The 23,330-nt window shown below is 37.6% G+C and overlaps 1 protein-coding gene across 13 annotated transcripts in view; it reads right to left on the bottom strand.

Annotated features, from left to right (window-relative positions):
• Nucleotides 1–23,330, bottom strand: part of PARD3 (par-3 family cell polarity regulator) — a 553,895-nt gene that overhangs the window by 182,675 nt on the left and 347,890 nt on the right. For 5 of the 13 annotated variants that reach the window (XM_065921047.1, XM_065921054.1, XM_065921050.1 and 2 more), the window contains 4 exons: nucleotides 21,651–21,840; nucleotides 16,899–17,050; nucleotides 15,794–15,838; nucleotides 10,686–10,913 (listed from right to left, as the gene is read on the bottom strand). In XM_065921047.1, the coding sequence (XP_065777119.1) occupies nucleotides 10,686–10,913; nucleotides 15,794–15,838; nucleotides 16,899–17,050; nucleotides 21,651–21,840 (615 nt within the window). The remainder of the gene's footprint in view (nucleotides 1–10,685; nucleotides 10,914–15,793; nucleotides 15,839–16,898; nucleotides 17,051–21,650; nucleotides 21,841–23,330) is intronic. The other 8 variants (XM_065921053.1, XM_065921055.1, XM_065921057.1 and 5 more) reach the window with 4 other exon arrangements.

Here is a 23,330-nt window from a genome sequence, read left to right as displayed (position 1 = left end):
CTAATGGATTGTATGACCCTCTACAATGTCTGAAACTATAAACAAAAAAACGAGCTCAATAAACATAAATGATTTCGTCTTCCACAGCGACCATTATCATAAATCATGAATGGAAGATCAGGAGCGATTCTGCTAGTTTTCTGCCTAATAGTTTTGGCAGAAGCACACGGGGCATATGTCTGCTCTTGGCTCTGACACAGAAAAAAGGCAGCGCCTTCATAACTAACTATATGCTGAAGTCACATTTGTTGCCAATTCCTTTCATATTCCCAATAATTTCCTGGTGTATGTAATACAACTTATCTTCAGAAGTGGGTGAAGCAGAGAAAATTAGTATTAAATCATTTATTAACTCCAGGTTTTGTAACCTCACTTTGTAAAATCAAAACTCCTAGCTCAGCTTCCTGCTCAAAGCAAGTGGACTGTTTCACAATCAGACTTGTGCATTTGAGAATTCTTTATGCTTGTTCTGAACATTCTGATTTAGATGATACACTATCACAGAAACTCTTCTGGGGGTGTATGGATGTAACTAATCCTTTCGAATGCCAACTAATTAAAAATATTTAGCAATATGTGGCTTCCTATGTATAAACATAAGATGCTCTTTTAGAGTATTACATTATATATGCTTCAAACACTAAAATTATTTGATCGAGAAAAAAAGAATCTCACTTTACCCCATTCCTAGGCAGAATTACTTTGGTTTTTAAAAGCTTATGTAAATTGGTTAAACAAGCTTAATTTTTTAAAAAATGTATATATTCAAGGTCAATGATAGACTAATCAAATTATTTTCAGTTTTAAAACCAATCTTTGTGTAATTAATACCAGCTTTATAATAAGGTAAATAAAATATTTTATTCCCTTAAGAAAACACAAAAGATATTCAGATAAACAATTTTCAAGGAAGAAAAGCACTGGTGATATATAATGCACAAATGACTTGATCATTGTGTTCATACAGTAAATTACAATGAAAGAACTAATCATAAACCTACATTTAAGTACTTTACTATTTTAAATGCTATATAAATTTACATTTTTTCTCTTTAATTTTACTCTTTACATGTTGTTTGCTTTCTTTTTGCAGATAGTCTGCCCAAAGAAAGATGATTACCTCCTTCCACACAAATGGAAATTTCTATTTTCAACTAACATTTTTGCCTATTTCAACCCACTCTGTGCACTATACTATCAGCTGCTTTCCCATGTGATTATCTGTAAAGACAGACATTCTAAAGTTTCTCTTTTTAAAGAAGGTATAACATGAAGCTGCTTATTTCTCTTCCAGGCAGCACATTCTGCAATTAAGACATACCTAATTACCATGTTTTCAACAGATGCAAATACAGCGCAATTAAAATTCTACTCCATGTGACAAATTCAGCTACTCAGTTCTGCAAGTTATCCTATTAGGACTGGGTCAAGAAGTTTGGAAAAGATTAAGCCCTTAGATAGTAAAAAGTCATTGGGAAAATGACCTTAGGTGTCCACTGAACCTCAAAGTTCTGTAACTTCTGCCATAAATACTTTGTTCAATCTGGTCATCACACACAATTCACTGTCAAGAGTTGACTCTAAACCACATGGTCATTCACCATTTTTTTCCACTGAGAAGCAATACCACATTGGGGATTGTAATGATCTCTGTTGTCTGTTTATCCCAAATCTATTTCTCCCTTTCTCCTTTCTAATGGAACTCTGGTTGTGTTCAGGAATATGATCCAGCTTCGAGGGATGAATCCATTACTAGGTTTACATTGACTTATGGGTCCCTGCCCCTGTCTACTCTTATTAGTCCAAGAATGGCCCCAACACCTTGAAAGGATATATTCTATGCTTGGGGAGATGACTCACTCCCTTCACTTGGATGTGATCAAGAAAGCACTAGGATTTTGAGCCCTACAGTTATCTTCTGGATAAACTGACTTGTGGATGGTGTGGCAGAAAGATCAGAAAGATAGCAGAGCTTTGATAACACCTTAGGCTGTTATCCCTGAAGCCGTCCAACTATAGAACCAGGTAGGACAGTGTATTCCCTCAAGGTTTGAATTGGTCTGAACTGATTTTTCTACTAAACGCAGCTGAAAGCATCTTAATAGGTACATTACATAAATCAAACTTCAGAGCAGCTGTGGAATATCCACTGCACTATTTATCACAAATGTAAGATTTAGCAGTTAATATCACTCTAGGTAGCTTTGACAATTTTACTAAAATTAAGTGATTTTCTCAGACTTATTACTAGTGTGAAATGAGTTGGTACAAACATTTAGAGAAATAGAAAACAGGGAAATACAAAATTAAAATGATAACATTACTTCTTAACTCATCAGTGAACAAGTACTCTCCTTTGAGGGCATAGCTCAAGAGTGTTATTAAATATTTGTTGAATAGATTGAACAAATAGCCCATCATATGAAAAACATCCTTTATTGCTCCCTGTTTAGAAAGAGCTACTCTAGTAATAGCAATATCGAATAATAGAAACACATACTCTTGAGTAATTTACAATTTACTTTGCAAGACAAAGTATTAAAGGTAATAATTGGACACAAGAGTACGCAGTCTTCAGAATCTACCTGCTTAAAATTTAAAATGAATGAGTTAAAATGAGGCATTAATAGCTGGAAAATTTCACTAGATTTAGTAAATCCACTGACCACCACCAATTTCTACTGACTAATGCTAGTTAAAATACAGTGTAACAAAAATAAATGCGGACTGAACTCCCAGGTACTGCAAAGTCCTGTATAGTATTTAAGAAGTTTTTATTATTAATAAATATATGTTATTTTTGTTTCTTATTTAAGTGGAATATTGACTTTGGAAAAGGAATAAAAGATGTAGGAAATGAACAGCTAGTGACACAGATGGTGTCGAATAATAGGATCTGCTTTTCTAGACCCTGACTTTTAACATTAGAATGATGAGCTCTTGGCAATGGAAAAACTTAGCTTTTTCAGAACATTTGAAAAACACACACACACACACAAAGCTGGCAAGAAACATGAAGAATTAAACAGCTTTTATACTAAAATGTGGGGTGAGAATAATAACTGATATTATGAAGAACAGAGAGAATACTGAAAGAAGAAAAAGGCACAAAGGAAGTGGATGACATTTATCAGTGGTCTTAGAGAAGGGGTTTCTGTGACTGGAGGAATGTTCAAATAGTTGATTCCTAAAACCCAGTGTTCTAAAATTAGATTTATTTCATTTAAAAAAAATAACCAGTTAGTTTACATTATGGTAAGGAGTAGAGAGAATAAAAACAATAAAATCACACTTCCAAAGAGATTAAGACTTATTACCAAAAACCATTCTTCATTCCTACTTTATATTCTAAAGTTTTCTTTAATGCCTCCCTTCAAACAGGCAGAATGTTCCTGAAGATCGTGGTAGAATGTCACCTCCTCTATCGCTCCCTGTCCAAGAGAATGCAATAGAACAAATACAAGGGTGGTTGGACCCTCCAGTTTCTGAACCTTTGTAAATTTGCTTTCAGTGTATAATTAAATTTCACATTCAAATAATGATCTATAATGGGTATTGTTTCCTGTACACAGAGAACAACATAGAAAGAAGCTGAAGGCTTTCCTTTCAACAGACCCAATGGACTGACTACACAATGAACACAGTAGCACTTATAACCCCACTGTTGGAATTGCCACTAAGAATTTTATTTTTATCATGGATTGAACTGGTGTCAAATGTATATTTTAACATATACAAAAAATTTATGGCGTCAAGGAAGGAGAGTCCAGGTCACTGCTCTGACTCTATTAAGTGGAAAAACAAGAGCAAAAATAAAGAACAACATAAGAATGTGCAAAGGTGATAGAACAGTGAAGGGTGAGCATCGCTATTTAATGAGAAGTCAAAATGACTGTCCCCGAAAAGTCAGTGTTCTCAACTCCCATGGCATGCAACCCTTATTGAGAGAGCCACAAAAATTTCTCAATGTTATAAAAATACTAAGAAGGCTCATACACATCTGTATACAGATTTTCCTTGACTTCTAGTGGGGTTATGGCACAATAAACTCCAACATAATACTGAAGTCAAAAATGTACAGACTACACCTAACCTATCAAACATCACAGCTTAGGCTCATCTACCTTAAAGATGTTCAGAACACTGACATTAGCCCACAGCTGGGCTCAGTCATCTAACACAGGGCCTAAGTTATAACAAAGTGTCAAATGTCTCATGTAATTTAGTGACTACAGTCCTGAAAGGGAAAACCAGAATGGTTTTGGGCTGTTTCCTTTTTGATCACACGGCTGACTGGGAGCTGAGGCTGCTACCACTGCCCATCATCTCTAGAGAAGATCTGCATTATCACCAACCAGGAAAAGATCCAAGTTGAAAGTCAGATGTACAATTTCTACCAAAAGCACGTCACTTTCAAACGACTGTAAAGTCAAGAAATCCTAAGTTGAACCACTGTTAAGTCGGGGAACGTCCATACTCAGAGCTTTAGGAAGTCGAGGGGAAACTAGCTAGGTTAGGGGAAAGCGTCTTGAAGAAGAAAGACAACAGTCCCATGTACAGGAGAGGGTAGGGGACAGTCAGGGCAGGGAGAAGACAGACCTCAGGGATGGTACATGGTTTGGATGAGAATGCGCACGGGAGCATGAGGACAGTGGGATTCCAGAGCTTACTCAGCAAATGAAGAGACAGTTGGACCAGTTATGAGGTCCTAATAGTAACTTCAGATATTAAATAATGAGAATTGGGGCTGGATTGGAAGGAGCAAAATTATGAGATTTCATGTGGAAAAATTAAGAAAATTTGGTAATGGAGTGATTACACAGTGAAATGATAATTCTAAGTTTCTGTGCCTGGAGGTACTAATGAGAAAAACCTCGTCAATATCATCCATCCATATGTATGAGATGCTAAGCATGTAAATGCAGTTTCTTCTTTTCCTCTGACTTTGCCAAGCATCGTTACTCACCTGGATTATTGCATTACTGTCCTAGAACCAATCTTGCCGCCAACACCGCTATTTACCGGCCCACCCCCAATAACCCACCCTCGATTCTACAGCCCCAACACTCATATTCTTTCACTCGAAATACTTCAAATGCTCTTTAAGGTCCTTAGTATGAACAAAAAGTTTTTTAAACAAGGCTGTTTGCAAGCTGTTCTCTGTATATGTCTTACATCTCACTCCTCACCACGCTCTCATCTGCACACATCAACCTCAATAGGATAATGGTGGTCCAGAGATGGTCCCTCCTCCCTAAGCTCCTGACACACCCTGAGGAAGACCACTCAAGCAGGATTACTCAACTCATACCTCCTGTGAGAAGCTTCTCCCCCTCCCTCCCCGCATCCACTCGGGCTGAGTGGGTGCCCCATGCTTTGGTGCGATGCTAACCTGTGCATTACAATGGCCCTTAACCATTAACCACACTGCTTCTCTTGAGTTGGTTTGCCCAGTGGGCTGACGCCATCCTTAGCCCCTCTGGAACTTACAGCCTAAATATCAGATTTTAGGTCCCATGACTCATTAATACCTTATTGCAGTTTTAGTGTAATGGATTTTCCCATTAGGAAGTTTGTTTAATATTCTAGAAAACTCGCAGGACTGCAAATCACAAGGAATGCATTCTGATTTAATTCCCAAGTACTATCTTAGTCAAATATTTACATACTTTTTCTTATCAGAAAATGTTTCAAATGAGGAATCTATAATTCAGACACTTCAGATGTGACTTTTCATCATACTTTTAGCTTAACTTACTTTTCACCTAAAAAAAGAAATATAAGGAATTGACAGCTTTGGCTGTGTCACACGGTTATACTTCTATTGAATTCAGAAATGCCCTAAAATTATCCAAAGCTCCTTTTCTTAAACTGCAAGTGATACTGAAGTATACAAATTGTCATAAGAGGATTAGACAGGTTATCCTTATTCCCAGCACTTCAGAACAAATATTTTTAATAGATCAACATCCAATTATCCAAAAAGATAGATTAACCAAATGGTAAATCCTTTACAAAGTACTTTGACTCTGAAAACCATATACTGAATTCTTCCACTATGGATTTATGGTAATCTGATGGAGTTTCTTAAGATAACTATCTAATTTACATAATTTTTGCTCAAATAGGTAGTGACAAAAGATGGCTAGAAATGTAGAGGATGCTAAGAGTAGAAAAATCTGAGATACTCATGTAATCTGCTATTTTGAAGCTGACAAAATAAATGAAAATTAATCCTGAAGCTCTCAGATTAGCTAACTTCCTAACATAAATTGTTTCTTCAAATCTCATACTGCTAACCTAAGTTGTGTATACTTTAGAGCAATGGCTTTTTTTTTCCCCTTATCTCCTGTTAAGAGTACTATAAGAAAGCAGGCAAGCTCCTCAAACGCAATCTGTCTCTATGTTTTCAAGGAATAATGTTCTCACATTTAAAATTGTAAACTGGGTAGATCTTAAAATCAAGAGTATAATGAATAGGACAGTCTTTGGTTTTGTTGTGTATCACCTCCTCGATCCAGATAAAAACCTGTTCCTGAATTGATAGCAAGGCTGATGACTTGACGATTTTTAACAAAGGGTAAAAAGGGAGTGGGGGGTGTACTCTATATTTTCAAAAATAAAACAAGTCAATGTTATGTAGCATCCATGTTCTTGGTTTCAACAGAAGCTGATTTATGACGGGGGCTGTAGGAGCCTCTCGCTGAGAACCAGGCGGGAAGTATGATTTGCATAGAAGAGGGAGCAGATTGTAGATGCCCTGACCTGTCAAACACAGGTAGGGCCTTGGAGATAATGGGTCCCAGAATACAAAGCTCCATCTTGATCCAGACAGACACAGACAACGTGGAGAGGCCAGATGGATTAAATGAGAGACAAAAACGCTGACTTCTGCCATCTCCACAGGAAGCATATAAGTGTTACAGAAGATGACAGATACCAGATACCACATGGATCCCGCCCGGGTCTCTTGGCCCCCATTGTTGTGTGCAAGCCACGACTGCAGCGCCGCTGAGAAGAGGCAAGCCTGCTCCAAGCCTGAACGAGCATCACCGGGGAGGAGCTTGACCCGGCTGACAAGAACAATCAAGCTCGCCCTCCACGTGTGTGACTTCCGCCTGTAAAGAGGGAAACGACTGCATGGGACAGACAGAGGCTGAGCGGGACAGGTTACGCCTGCCCCACCCCCAGCCCCATGCTTCCAGGGTGAACGGACGGCATCCTCACAGGACGGCCGTCTAACGGAGACCGTCTGCTCGGACAGGGTCCTCTTTCAGAGCACTGCACACCAGTGACATGGTGGCCATAACTGAGGCCCCTGAGTCCCACCTCCATACAGCCACAGGGTCCCTCAAAGCACGAGGCCGTCAGGGCTCAGACATGCGACCTGGGACAGCGCCCGCACAGCAAGGAGGCAGGGTGAGGCTGCCCAGTGAGGGAGGCGCAGTGAGGGCACGAGCACAGACACGAATGCAGACAGAGAAAGAGAGTATGCAGAACGCGCCTTGAGAATCCACTCTGAAAAGGGTGGGCTTTAGGAAACGGGAGGAGCGAGCCAAACAGACTCCTTTCTCACAACGGTACCCAGTCATAAGGGAAGGCAACAGTCTCATAAGCCCCAGCAGGAACAGCAGCCTTGACAGGCCTTTTCTTGCGCAGAGGTCTCGGACACCCAGGTCCAGAGTGGGATGCAAGTGGGAGGAGTGAAACGCCAATGCCACCCGTGTGCTGTTGCTGAGGCTCGCTGTGTCTGGGGGTGTGAATCTCACACACGCGGTGCTGCTAGTCAAGCAGGAGCCCGTACACTGATGTGACAAGCAGTCACTGACTCCAACATTTGGTCAAGCTCTGAACCTGGTTACACAGGAATCAGACGTGGTGGCATCTTTCCTCGCAGATTTTGCAGATGGTGAGAGAAGCAGGAAGGCAGGACTGAGGTCGGTAGATAAGTAAAGGAGGACACAGAGTCATGGAAAGTTAAAACTGGAAAGGAACTCAGAAACAGAACCATCTAAACCAGAGCTTTTCCAACTTTCTCTGGCAAACTGTGAACTTCCCTTTTTTAAACTTACAATTGACAAAGAATCACAAACTATGAAGAGTGATTTAAAAACCCCACAACTAGGAGTTCCCTGGTGGTCCAGTGATTAGGACTTGGTGTTTTCATTGCCAAGTGCCCAGGTTCAACCCCTGCTGGGGAACTAAGATCCCACAAGTCTCATGGGAATAAATAAATCCCCAAGACTGTTGCAGTGACAGTGGGTGTGCAGGGATCTGGTGGCCCTGATAGAGGCCACCCGCTCGGCCTCCCACAAGTTTCCCAGCTCCCACAAACCACCGAGCCGCCCCTCCTCAATAGACACTGAGACAGTCTGAGCATTCATGGCCTCGGCATCCAAAGCTTCAGTTTCACAACTAAAGGAATTAAAGGAAAAGAATTTTAAGCAACTTGACCCAAATTTCAAGTGGGTGAGAAGAATGTGGAGGACCCCGGGCCAGTGCTCAGATCACTTCAGTTGTATAGTTTTGACAACCCGTGCTGCAGACATTTGAAATATACAACAGTTGCCTTTCTCTGGCCATGTTCAGAGTTCCCCAGACTGGTCTGGGAGAAAACACCATCAAGTCAGGACTCTGGAAACCCAGCACTTTGTGGTTGCAGGCGCACGCGTCAGGGTGTCTCCCCCAGTTCTTGTCCAGAACTTCCCCTCTGGTTCACACATTGTAGTTCATCTGCTTACTTGGTTTTGTCTTGATGATAGTTGAGTACAAAAGTTTTAATATGAAATACTTAAATCGGTTATTTCCAGTTAAAACCGGAAGCTAAGTTTATGTCAGGGACAAATTTAGACGTTCACACAGTGGGAAGCTCTGGAGGCTACAGAATTAAGAACATGCCTGGTACTGATCACTATTCCATCCCCTGCTGCATTTGAAATACGTGGTATATGTGAGAAAATTGCATTCTATGAAGGAATTTAAATAACATGTGAATCAGGACAAGAAAAAAGCTCAGGAGCAAAAACTGTATGTGTTAAAAAAACAAATACTGAGGTGCCGGAGCACTGGATCTCTTATTAAATGTGCACCCAGGACAGAGGCAAGGTCTCTAAGTGATAGAGGGTCCCCACCCTAGAAAGGCAACACAAGTAACACTGGGTGAGACTGGCGAGGCGCCCCTGAGATGCCAGGAAAAACCCAAGAGGGTTGGAAGCTCATATGACTCAGGAGCTTGGAGACCAGGCTTGGCAGCAAAAATAGGAAATATGTTCTTCATCTGGCAAGAATGGGCTGCATATATTTGAAATCACTGGCTGGATGGAGTGAAAAGCTGTCCAGATTTAAACTAAGAATTAGGTGGGGGGTGGTGGAGAATGCAGCGCTTCTCGACTAAGCTTTGCTTTGCATGTTACATTATAGCAGAAATATTCCATTTTCCCAAACACATTATATGTGACAGGCAAAGATTATATAATTTTGCTTTAAATCTCCTCAGAATGTGATTTCCATTTGAAACTCTCCTTCCCCACCACAATCTCCCTTAGGCATGTGTAATGGAAGTGGCCCCCAAAAGTTAAACTGTCATCGTTCACAATCCACCTAAATGATCTCTGCTTTAACTTTGGGTAGGGGTATCCTCTGCCTTTCTTTATCCTTTCTGTCTTCTTCTATCTTTTCCCAACAGTGTTTCTTACAATGGTTAGCCAGGTAGAGTTACTTTAAGTTAAAAAACTAAAATATGAATCAGTAGTTACAAACAATATAAGCTAATTGTTTTCTATTAGAACTCAAGTCCATTCTCTTCTAAATAAATACAATGCTGAGTTTCCTTCTTATGTTTAAACTGATTTATAAATGTTTAACTTCAACAACTGATTTATAAATGTTTAACCTCAACAACTCTCTGAAGCATACGTTTATATGTATTTTTAAATGCTACTTTTTTCTCAGTATATCAATACTATGGAAAACATATTGCTCATTCACAGTAAACTTTAACTTTCAATAATCTTGGCTTAAAATATTTGGCAATTTGGAAATACACATACATAAACATATCTTGCTAGCCTAGTTCAAGGAAAGAGTAATTCATAAAAATAAAACAAAAATATGTTATCAAAATCACAGATGATTACACATATTCATTTGATATATACTACAGATACACTGTACAGCAGTGGTTTTCCAATATTTTGGTCTCAGGATACCTTTATACTCCTAAAATTTATTATGGGCTCAAAATTTTTCTGTGGATTCTGTCAATATTTACTGAACTAAAACTGAGAAAGTTTACAAATTACTTCTTAAAAAATAATAGATTTCAAGTTAGCAGAAATTACATTTTAAAAAAAAAGAAGAAACCTGTATTTTCCAAAAACAATTATTGAGAAGAATGGAAAATTTCTTTAATATCTAGTTGAAAAGATTCTTCTATCTGCTCTGCATTTAGTTTCTTGCAATATCACATGACGTGTTGCCTCTAGAAAAACCAACTGTACATTTGTGAGAAAATAAGAGTAAAAATGGTAAATAACATCTTCTTCATATTATGAAAATGGTTTAGACCTCCCAGATCCCTCTGAAGGGATGCTGAGGTCCCCGAGGGTTCCCTGAAGCACACTTTAAGAACTTCTTCACTATAGAGATGCTTGTCATGGCTATTCCTTCAGACATTGTACACTTACATGTCTCCATGCCCTCGTCGTCATCATCCACTGCAGGTTTATCATAGGACTTGTCAATGGCAGCTCTGAAGCTCTCATTGCATCCCCTTCCTCGGATTATCCGTGGCCTAGGGCGATGGAAAGGAATGTCCCCATTCAAAGTCACCTCGGCAACTGCTGTCTGCAGACTCTCTAAAGAGCTCGACTTCTTCAGACCCAGGGAAGGCCCCACATCTCTGCTGGGGGAACCTTGGAAGTTGGCAAAAACAAAATGTTAGAATGAGTGGTGAAAATTACATGGCTGAATATCTATGAATTGTAGAAAATATCAGGGACAAATTATTTGCTCAGTGTCAACTTCTGAAACGTGGGTGGCAAGATATAAAAAGTAAAGTGACAGTAACTAATTTTAACTTTTCCCAAATGTGTATTAAATTTGGTCTATTTTCTCTATTCTCATTAGGAGACATTTTAAGTTATTAGTTTCCATTTTTAGCTCAACAGATAAAATCTTTGTCAAATCATTTGCTTCAAGTTATGTTAATAATCTGAAAAACCAGAATAACCCAGAAAATCATTCTGCAAAGCAGGATGATGAAAAGGCTAAGGGAAGCAACCAAGAGTACACTTTGTAACTTAGCTGAAAACGTTTTTTATCAGTTTACAGCTATTTACAATGGAAGTGAAACTTTTATCTCACTAAGTTTCATCAAGTCGTCCTCATATGGCACAGGTTCAGACAACTCAGCAAGTGAGAAAAGCGCAAGACACCACATGCCACCAGCTGGGCACCCTAGCACCAGGTAGAAACCTATTTCTGGAAAAAGGTGGTTCTCTTGTATTGAATAGCAATAAAAAATGTGAATAGAAATAAACTACATAAGTACTATTGAGAGAGAGGAGCAAAGGAGGAAAGATGCCAGAACTGCATGTGAGGACTTATGCCTCCAGGTCAGCAAAGAGAAACAGGTGAGGAACAGAAGGAAGAAGACATTACAATTACCAAGAAATTTTCAGTAGAGAAGAATTCAGAGCACTAAAATTGTGGCTTGGTGACTTGAGGATCTAGGAAGACTTAAGATTTGTAACCAAGCTTTAGAAGGCAATCTAAATGGATTTCTTTAACCAGGTAAGACAACTTCATCGGTGATTGCTTGACCGGGCACTCAAATAGATGAGTTTAACCTCGAGATCACTGAAATACCTGCAACCACCAGCTGGGCAATCCAGGTTACAGGACTAGTTCTTCACTTACACTGTTAACAAGACAGGTACAAAGAAAAAAAAAAGGCAGGGAATAGGAGAGGCAAGACTGGATATCTTATCTCTACATGGGGCCATCAGCCCATATGTGGATCAGTAATTAAGGAGTAACTTTGATATGTTTTCACATAGAAGACAAATAGTTCTGACATGGTCGTTCCATGGCTCAGAGTATAAAACAGAATAAAAATTAAATTGGGAGAGTCAAAACAAGAATTATCTTTATAAGATTCATTTACATGACATCTTTCACATAATCTTCACAATGGGGTAGCAGTGTTAAGTTAGAACAAGTATGTTAAAAAGGTAACATAGGCAGGAAGGCAGACAGATGATTCTAATGAAGAAAAAATATTCCATAAATTAGAGTGCTTGAGAGAAAAAGATGATTTATTTAACTTTCTCCATGCAGGTTTGTCTATATTTGATTATTTCATGACAAAAATTCACAAGGAATATTTCTTGCCAGGACGATCAATCTTACTTTTTCTCTTGATAGCACTATAATGTTTGACAAGTTCATGTTTTAAATATCCATAAAAGTCATGTCACAGGAAGGAAAATGATTTTGTTCAAAAGAGCTAAAGAAAAAGTAAGAGATTAAAGAATCAAAGACAATGGAAAAAGATGATTTCTGGGCAGGGACATTTACCTTCACATTTTCAAGAATTATCATTAGGAAGATCTTTTCCTGAATAAGTCATGCCTATTAATTTTCATAACTTACTAGCTACATTTAGGTCCTAACAACATTTATATGCCAAACATTTGGTGTTTCCTTGGATTCATAAAGGACATATGTATGTATGTGTGTAATTGTGTGTGCATTTATATACATACACACATATATCTATGTATATATCTCCAATAAAGATATGTATATATATATATGCTCCCAGTAAAGATTAGCATTAAAACATAATTTATATATAAAAAGTTAGCTGAGATTTGATTTAATATACTCAGCACCCTAAAAACTTTAACAGTTAATTTCAGAAATGGCATGAGTATTCAAATAAATGTACATATACATATTACATACATATAAATAGATACATATATATCTGTATATATGTATTTATTATGAAGAAACATAAACACAAAGCAAATCTAAGATTAAAAAAAAGTGAAATTGTAACACAATAAGCAATAGATTATATTGTAGCAATCACTGGAAGCTTACCTAACTACTCTTTTCTCTAGTTCTTAACACCATAGTATAACATTTTGGCAAAATGTTGATAATTAAATATGGTGAGTATTGGGTATAAGGGAGATTAATAAACTACAGTCTATTTATACATAGTTGAAACTTTTCATAACATCTATTATTTGTGTATCTATAACAGGGATCAGCAAACTATAGGTCAAATTTGGACATGTTACTAGAACACAGTCCTGGGTCCATTTGTCTCCATATTCCCCATGGCTGCCTTCACATCACAACAGAATTAAGCAATTGTTCCAGAGGCTGTCTGGTTTGAAAGATCTATAATATTTACTCCCTGGTTCTTTACAGAAAAAGCTTGCTGACTCCTGATCTAAAACATAGGTTTCACTCATGTAAGGTGGCATACTCATCAAAGACACTTTAACAAAAGAGTTCGTTAATATATTAGTAAGATTGCTAAATGAGGGTCACTGGGATTTACAACATCATAAACTTATCATAAAAGTTGAAAATGTCTTTCCCTATACAAGGTATAGGCAAAAGATTAATTTTATTTACACACACACAAAATCAATGTCTTTAATTTTTAAATAATATTTTGAAGCTCTTTATGTAAATCTATTAAGTCATTAGGATGCTTCATTTATTTTTATATTCAAAGATTAAATTGCTAGAAACCAAATTCTCTTATTCCCATTCTCTCTTTTCCTGTAGAAAATAAATTTACTCCCAAACTATCATACAGGATTCCTAAATCCAAGAATAAAAGAGGAAATCATAATGATACTATTTCCTTTAGGTCTCTTTTTCTACTCTTATCTACTAATATCTCTCTTGCCAGAAAAAAAGAAGAGGATGTCTTTTGCAAGGGCAAAGGGAAATGGAATTCAATTTTCATTATGAAAGGCTTATGGCTAGACAGATAATCTACACTAAAATGCCACTGTGACTCTACTAAAAACCTTTGGACTAAACTGTAAAATCATGATAATCTTAGCAATTCAAGTGAAGTGAAGAAAGGAAAATAATAAAATCTGTTCACTGTCTAATACTGGAGGATGGGAAGAATCCAGTGGATATATTTTATTCATTGTAGGTTTAAAATCAATAGACCAGCAAATACTTCTACCTTTATGTCATAATTTTGGTCCTAAGTTTTTCCAGTTTAATTCAGTAAAACAGAGTGCACATAATATTTTTAAAATGCTCTTTCTATCTAGGAGTTAACTAACATTTTAAACACTATAAAAGCAGATTATTCACTTAGATGATAAAATCTGCCTACTCACCATAAAAGGTATTTAATGTTTTCAGTTGACATCTGGATATTATTATTATTTCTTAATCACAATAAATTGTTCTTTTCCTGTTAGTAACAGTGATTTGATTAAATTAACTATTTTCTTCACTTAACCAATTGGCATATTATATAAAATCATGTTCTTTAACCTGAGCAGCTCAATTTGGTTTTTATAAACATTAAATTGGACAAGGGTTACTTCTTGAAAAGCACTGAATACTATTAACTCCAAAAACTAATTACTAATTTACATATGTAAACTATCAAATAATGTTTTTCTTTAGCCCTGCTCCAGAATTCCAATGAATTTTATGTTTGATAAAAGAAATAACTACTTAATAAGGGCTGAGACTATTGTTAATTGCCTTGTGCTACAGTTAATCCAGTGATTTATTGGATGCAGCTTTTACAATCTATCTTTACAGAATGTGATAATTCCAGGCATGTCCACAGTTATCTTTACATACATATATGGGATACACACTTTTCAAGAAGCCTAAAACTAATTACTATTGCAGGTTAAAAAGGTGAATTGAAGCTAATTAGCGCTAAGTGGTATAACTACATCATACTGGATCTACAATAATTAAAACTCTATTCCAAACCTATAATAATAAATCAAAATGCTCAACTGTACAAAGCACATGACTTTAATTACACATAAAGATTTTTCGCTGATTACTGTTGTAAGATAACATATAAAGTAAAATTTATGATGTAAAACCAAGGTCAACATAATCCATTATTTCTACAGAAGGATTTAGGTAGCATTTTAGCAGCAAGTCCTAAATAGTTAAAAACAAAACAAAAAGCTTTTCAAGCATGTTCACAAAGTTAAGATACAGAAGCAACATATAGCCTAATTCAATGCTATGTAGCAAGGAACTAAAACCTGCATTACAAAAAGAACTAAGGTTTTCTGAGTGACTAATGAGAGTTATATTGAACACTGTCCTTCAGTGAAAATATTTATATATGCACTATTATCCTCCTAACCAAAATCACCTTTTGACAATCATTTTTTGGATGTTAAGCTAAGCATCAGGTAGATGACTTTGAAACTTAAAGAATCAACCCTAAGAGATCAGGCTTTCAGGATTTTGATTTTTTCTTAACTGTGACAACACATTCCTACACAAATATAATTAAGAGAATCTGGGCTGTGTTAGCATTTCTGAAGCACAAAATTATATTTCCACTTAGTATATACTACATTGATAAATTTCTGCTCAAAGAAAATTTTCCTTTCCTTGTACAATTTGATTTCCTAAAATGAAAACATCCATGGCAGCCTGGAATATTTATGTTTACAGCCATATGATTGGCAGCTCTATAATTATGATAAACTCCTTGGACCACAGTTTCTATGGAAACAGTCTAAGTGTCCATTCTTACCTGCTTTCTGGTCATCCACTGTATTGAGTTTAGTCTCGTCAGCTACTGTTAAAAGGTAAATGTATAATGGTTAGCCCAGTTAGTCCCACAGCCCAACATGCTTCAACCATTCCCAGATCTTTCCAGTTAGGTGATAATTCTTAAATAATATTTCATGCAAATAATATGAAACATCAAGCAAACATAATCAAAAAAGGGGGGGAAAGCCATGTCTCCATGCAATGCCAGTCATCTCATTTCATGACATGTGTGTTACTGATATGTTAGCATATCATCATTAGCCAGGCAAGTCATCGCCCAATTTTCATTTATGCATGGGATAAATTAATGCTTTTAGTCTCAAAGTAAAAACAGCCACCAGACAACAGCATAAATACGTTACAGTTGATTAAGAAAGTGTTTTCTAATCATTCAATCAGTGCATGGATATAATTAATTAATTAATTAATTTGTTTGTTTGTTTTGGTTTTTGGTGGATTTGGATTTAAAACGAGACACTACCTGATTGGTATGTGATTGAACAACTAGGATTATTTTCCTTCTCTCATTTGCTTCAAAATACTTTCTACAATAAATATGCTCTCAAATTATGATTCCAATTAAAGGCCTTAATTATCAACACAGAAGAGTTTTCATTAAATAAACTTTAAAGGACAGTGATGGAAGGAAAATATCATGAAGTAACCAAACTCTAGACATGGATTGAGATAATGGTGTCTCTCCAAAACTTTTTCTTCTACTTTAAGAATCCCCACAACCAACCAAATCATAAGACCAATGAAATTGGTTTTAAACAGCTAACGCATTAAAACATTTCATTTTTTCAAATAAATATACATGAACAGAGCATGATATGCACATGTGTTTGTTTCTTTTCTCATCAGAAAACATATATATTAACATATTGCACATGATGTAAACATGCCACTTAGGAGAAATGTAGTTATCTCAAACTTCAAGAAAAACTAATTTTTGCCAAATTGCCTCATTTCACATTTATTTTCTTTATTGCTCACAGTAAACAGACATGTGTTTGGGATCATCAGTTTTCATCCGAAAGCATCTAAACCTTATTTAGATAAAGATTCATGGAGATTGTACTCACTACCTAAATCCATGCTTTTTGATTTTCGCGTTTTAACGAAATCCAATTGACTGGCATCTGAAAATTGCTTTGTGCGTTTTTCTGACATACTCTGACGTCCAAATCCTTCTCGTTGAAAAGCAAGAACTGGATCGACATCTGGACTCAAAGAGCTGGTGTGAAGAGGAAAGAGAAACAAAAACATTTACTGAAAATAGGAGACATGCCAGTCAGCAAAGTTCATCTACACCTGTGTGTATGAACGTGTGTATGTGCATGTTCCTCAGAAATATTTAAAGAGTACAAATATAGTCCATCAAAAAAACTGTGGTTGTGTAGGAGGCAATGGAAAAACATGACATTAATTTACGCTTAGAGCAATTCCTTCTCCATGTGAGAAAGACTGAATATTTGAGGAAAACCTTCATATATTTATACAAATACTGGCAGCAAATAAGTGACTACATGTACTGCAATGGAATAGAAGTGTTTAAAAGGGTATGTTCTGCAGATTTGTGGTTGTCAAGGGGGAGAGGAGATGGAGGAAGGGTAGACTGGGAGTTTGGGATTAGCAGACACAAACTATTAATTATGGACTGGGTAAACAACTAGGTCCTACTGTAGAGCACAGAGCATGGCATGTTGTTTTATGAGGATGTAGTTTCACTGAAACACTTAATCAACTGAGAAGAAATCAACTCAACAAATCATAATTAGAACATATTCAGATGGAGGCATTGTGCTGGATACCAAAGTCAAGGTAATAAATAAGAAAAGATCTCTATTCCCTAAGAAAAATACCAAAGCAGAAGCAGAAAGCAGACTCTGGGGATCGGTAGGAGAGAGAGTGAACGGTATTCCAGGATTAAGGCTGGATGGCATTGAATTCATGTGACACCAACACAGTAGCTCCAGCAGAGAAGATGAAGCACAGGGCAGATTAGTGGTGACAGGCTACAGTATCAGGTGTCTTTGTGATGTAAGCGGCAGGGGAATCAGTCCTCCTAGTAGAACCCTGGGAACAGTGTCAGAAGCACCACCAGGTGTAGTGAGCCAAGCTGCCAGAATGAACTGGTTTTTGTCTATGCTGAGCACACTGAATAAATAGAGAGCTCTCCCATCTGAGGGTGGAGCCACCTTGTATATGTGGTCAGGTAGAAGAATGTCCCTCCACAGCTCACTGGACCCCGTAGAATGTGGTGGTGGCCACCATGTCACCTTTCACGATACAAGCCCTCCTTATGCCTCCGTGGAAACCAGCTTCTCTAATCCCATATTGGCCCTATGAGAAAGACTATGCATATTAATAAAAAGGTAGTGATTTGGTTTAGATATGCAGCAGAAATTTAGCTGCAATTCATGGTGCATGAAATGACCTAAACCAAAAATTATGACAAGAAAGACATCAAGGTAGTGATTTCCATCAAATGACGTGGCTTGAATGCTTTGGGTCCCTATGTCTTCATTGGCTCCAGGAAGAGAAGAATGGCCCCAATCACCAGTAAGGCCTAGTCAGGGCCACTAAGAGAATTCAAGGACCCAAGGGGAAAGCACTCTGTCAACTGCAAACCACTATACAAGATGAGTTATTATCACCCAACAAATACTTGCTAACTCAAATTATGGATGCAATGCAAATTATGATAACAGAAATAGGGTCTTTAAAAACCAACCAAAGCCTTAAAAAGGAACTGAAAAATCCTCCTTCATCTTTTCCTCCACATAGAGAGTCGGGTCCAAGGAGGAGGCAAGACAGGTGCCTGGAACTCAGGATATAAGGCAGTTCTAATCTCAGGGTCCAGCAAGTTTAGGGGCCATATCCGAGTGAGACCTTACATCAGTACTACCCTGGACACCTAGCTTGTCCACCCTTCTTCTAACCCAGAGGCCAAGCAAAGAGCATCCCACAGTGACTAGGTGTTCAGTCCAAAGCAAAAACAACTTCTGTTGTATCCTAATTCATGTTATTTTTTTTCATCCTATATAAAATCTTTTCATTTTTAATGTGCCATATTTCTCCTATAAAACTTTGAGTAAATTTGATGTTCCAGGAAGAAGCAGTGTCATGTTCATCTTGAAACCTCAGGTGTCCCTTCACATCCTACTCTGCTTGGACATATGTGTGTATATACATATATATACCCATATGTATGCACAGCTCTAGCATATATTATTCATATAAATATAGACTGCTTTTATATAAATATATACTGCATATATTATTTATGTATTATTTATATAGTAGTATCTATAAGTAGTATCTAAGCTTACCATACTATGCTTATAATTTTCAGGGTACATACACCCCAATTCGGAAACACAGCCCTAGAAGTGAAAATTTAAAACCCATATCATGAAAACTATGATCTAATTTTGCAACAGCAAACAAAGAGTAATTCTTTTAAATACTGGAAGCTGATCTCTCTAACCATTTTGCATATGCTCATCAACCCTTTTCCATATCATGTGAAATACACTAAACCTGAACTCCAAGTAGGTATCAAATTTGCGGACAGAGCAAATGTGCAATATATTTTTAATAGAAATCATTGGTTAATGGTTTTTCAAAGGTGTGCAAATTGTTGTTGCTGAAAACCACATATTGCTGTATTTTTTAAACTAATTTTCTGTTCTCTGAAATTACATTGTCACTAAGATTAGAATATGCTGGGTTTTTTTTTTTTTAAAAAGAGTAAAATGTGCTGTTTTTACCTTTTTCACCTTACAAACATTGTCTGTTATGTTTCCTAAATCAATTCATGGATTGAATAAAAGTATATTATGTCAGTGAAGAAATGCAAAGTTTAGCTATTTGACATATTTAACCTTCCATAATTGGGCAGTGAACTGTAAACACACACAATTGAAAATGTCAAATGAGTTTGTGAGTTAATAAGCATCTTAAAATAACTAAATATTCTTAAGCCATAATTAATTCTGCCCTATCAATATACCTAGTAAACTAATTTCAGACTCAAGAAACAATACACTAGCATACTTAGCAACTTAGTCTGCAGGACTGACAGCTGATTCTTTAAAGAATGTAACCATATCCTGGTCCCCCCCCAAAGTTATTAAAATTCCAGTTATTAATCCTGCCTTATTGCCCTTTTGTTTTCATAACATTTTCATCAAGGATTAGGGAGATACTGTCAGGCTGGAAAAGCTTACATTTTGTGCTGTGATTCAGAGCAGCTGCCTTTCTTGTTTGGATAACCCTTCATTCATATTCTTTTCCAACCCCTGCACATTCCCCACAGCAAAATGTCCTCACCATTTTATGAATCCCCTTAGGGATATTAATGCCACACTCCAGCCCTGTTCGTTATTCATTTATTTTCACCAATACAGAGCTTCTTAAGGCCCCAAACAGATCTATTACTATGGCTGCCTTCATAATTCCTCATCACAGTGTCGACTTAAAGGCTTTTGTACCTGTGATGAATATTGCAAATATCTAATCCTTACTTTGTCATCACTTTCACATTCAGTAAAAGACATAAAATGCAGCAGTAAATGAGACAGCATCTGAGGATTTCAAGTGGTGGGTTTCTTCTTTATATGACAGCTCTTTCTCTATGCTGAACCAAAAAACTCATTCAAAGATAAGCTATTATCACGCGGACTTGAGTGTAGCTCAAAGCCACAACAATGAGATATCACTTTGCTGATAGATTCATAAAAGACATCATAGAAAGGGCAGTTAAGAAAATTCAGGTATAATGCTTCACATGGTTTGTGTTAATTATCACTACAGCCTTCCATGGTCATCCCTAGGAGGGATGATCCTTTTGCTTATTGATGTATATAATTACTAGGCACATCCTCATTTCTGTGCACCCACTGACTCAATAATATCAAATACTTTCTTCTATTTTAAAAAAGGAGAAAAAATAGGATTCGACTGCCCCAGAAGTCATGATGTTACACAAGTATAGGGATTTCCCTGGTGGTCCAGTGGATGCAGGAGGCGAAGGTTTGATCCTTGGTCGAGGAACTAAGATCCCACATGCAGCACCACGAGGTCAAAATAATAATAATAATAATAATAATAAAAGTACAAAGACTAGAACAGTCACAACACTCTAAAAAGAAAACCTGTAAAATCCTCTTCTCCACTCCCAAAACATAACAACTATTGATTTGGCCAAAGTCATCTAACTGTTACAAATTCTCAGTCACATTAGGGATTTGCTTAGAATTTATTTATCGAATAGAAAAACAATTCATCAAATTAACAAAGATCTAAAATAATTAAAGGGCTTCCCAGGAAGTTCTAGTGGTATAGAAGTTCACTGCCAATACAGAAGACATAAGAGACACAGGTTCAATCCCTGCATTGAGAAGATCCCCTGGAGGAGGGCATGGCAACCCACTCCTGTATTCTTTCCTGAAGAATCCCATGGACAGAGGAGCCTGGCTGCCTATGGTTCACTGGGTCACACAGAGTCGGACACGACTGAAGTGACTTAGCACAAAATAATTAAAAATGAAACTTAACAAATGCATAGGATTTCAGAGTTAGTGAGAGTTTTCTTGTTGGTTTGGTTCAATTCCTAACCATAGACCTGGAAAGGCTAACACATTTGGGCAGGTTTATGAGGTTGAGGGAAATCTTTTGTTCAGAGTGATAATTATGAGCATTAAAATCATGAAAACAGAACTTAGCTATAAAATACACCCATTTCACTGAGCTCAATGACAGAACATTTAAACATAAAATCAAGTGTGATTGCAATTACCCGATGTTTTCCAGCCCTGGAGTGTTCTTACCATTCTGCAGAGTCGCTGATGCCAACCTTGGCCCACGTGCCAGCATCTGTCGTCACAAATCCTACATCATCATGGGAGCTGGAAGATGACTGGTCAGAGAGATGTGGTGGAAGCACTGGCAACCTGTCATCCTCAATAATGACAGTGTCATCCTGGGGCATATTCACCGTGGGGGACAGCTGGTATTTACCTGTCCAATGGAAAAACAAAAGAGACATTCTAGACATCCAACTAAGGGTGAGATGCATTAATGTTAATATTTTGCTACATCAGAAAAAGTCTGAATTTCCAAAATGTCTCAACCTGGTAGAACAAAATAGAATTAAGAAAATTTATTTTTTATAAATAGATGTCCATTGGAGACCTCTGGTCTATTCCTTCCTCTGATGCTATGGAGCTCTGGGTGTGGTATTTCATGTCTCCAGTTTTATGCTTCCTAAGGCCAGAGTTGATCTCTAGAATGACTTCTAACATGAAAATGCCACGTGGATTCTAAGTCGTTAAAGCTGTTTTGAAAATTTTTACCAGGAAATGTGGAGGGAAGCCCTGCAGACTTACATCACTCACTCACTCACTCATTCACTCACTGGGCACCTACCACCTAGCAGATCTGTAAGAAAGACAATCTCTGTCTCTCAGTGGCTCACAGCCTGCAGAAGGAGACAGACCAGATACAGTGGTAATTGACTGGTGTTGTGAGAGATGTCCCGCGAGTGCCCTGCCATTGACTAGTGCTGGTAGCTGAAGGCAGAGGATGCTGGAAATCACAGCAAAAGTCAACATCTGAGAGGGGTTTTGAAGGATGACTATGATTTTTTCTGCTAGAAGAAATGATGACATTCATTACAGACATCAGCAACAGCATCTCTAAATGCACGATGGAGAAAAGCCCACAGTACACTCCAGTGACACTTCAGAGGCAAGTGCACGCAGAATCGGGACCTTGTGGGGAAACAGCAGGAGTGATCTTAAAGAGAAAAGATTAGGATCTCACTGCCGGGAGGTCTTTCAGGCCAAGACACAGGAGCTTGTGAATTCTGATTTATTCAATTAGGATATGGTGTTCTTGGTAAGAAAAGACCCAGAACTGTCCACATTGATCACTTTCTTTCAGGAAAATATGCCCAAGATCACCGATCAGCTTGGGAGGTGTTTATCTTTCTTAGGGTAAAATTATGATTCAAGGGCCTGAATCCTTATAGATAAAGCTGGGGTTCAAATGCTGCCATCTTCCAGCCCCAAGACACCTACAGCTCTTCTGGCTTCCTCCTCAAACCTTGTGCCGTATTTCCTCTGAGCAAGAACTCATGGGCGAGGCTTCAGTTCACATGAATATCTTGAGAAAGGCTGTCCTCAGAGATACATTCATCACAGTGTGATGTGGTCACGCTGGTCTGGCTCTTCCAACAGAGCAAAGAAAATGGACACACTGCCTGTCACCTTACAGGAGGATGGAAACACTCTCATTGTAAGTCCAACATCCACATCTGTGAAATCAGCTCTCCTGGTTCCTAGGCAAATAAACAGGACTGCTGTCCTTTCCAAATCCTATCACTGTTTTTAAAAGGGTGTCCTTGTCCTCTATGATAAATTACTTTTAAAAACAGCACAACAGCAATGTGAAGACAGTTTGCAACACTTTACTATCTGTCTTAAGATCTCATTTTTAAACACTCATAA

Source organism: Muntiacus reevesi, chromosome 2 (assembly GCF_963930625.1).
Source record: "Muntiacus reevesi chromosome 2, mMunRee1.1, whole genome shotgun sequence".
Classification (NCBI taxonomy): Eukaryota; Metazoa; Chordata; class Mammalia; order Artiodactyla; family Cervidae; genus Muntiacus; species Muntiacus reevesi.
Note: the sequence above shows the minus strand (reverse complement) of the source record. Positions and strands in the feature narration are given on the sequence as shown.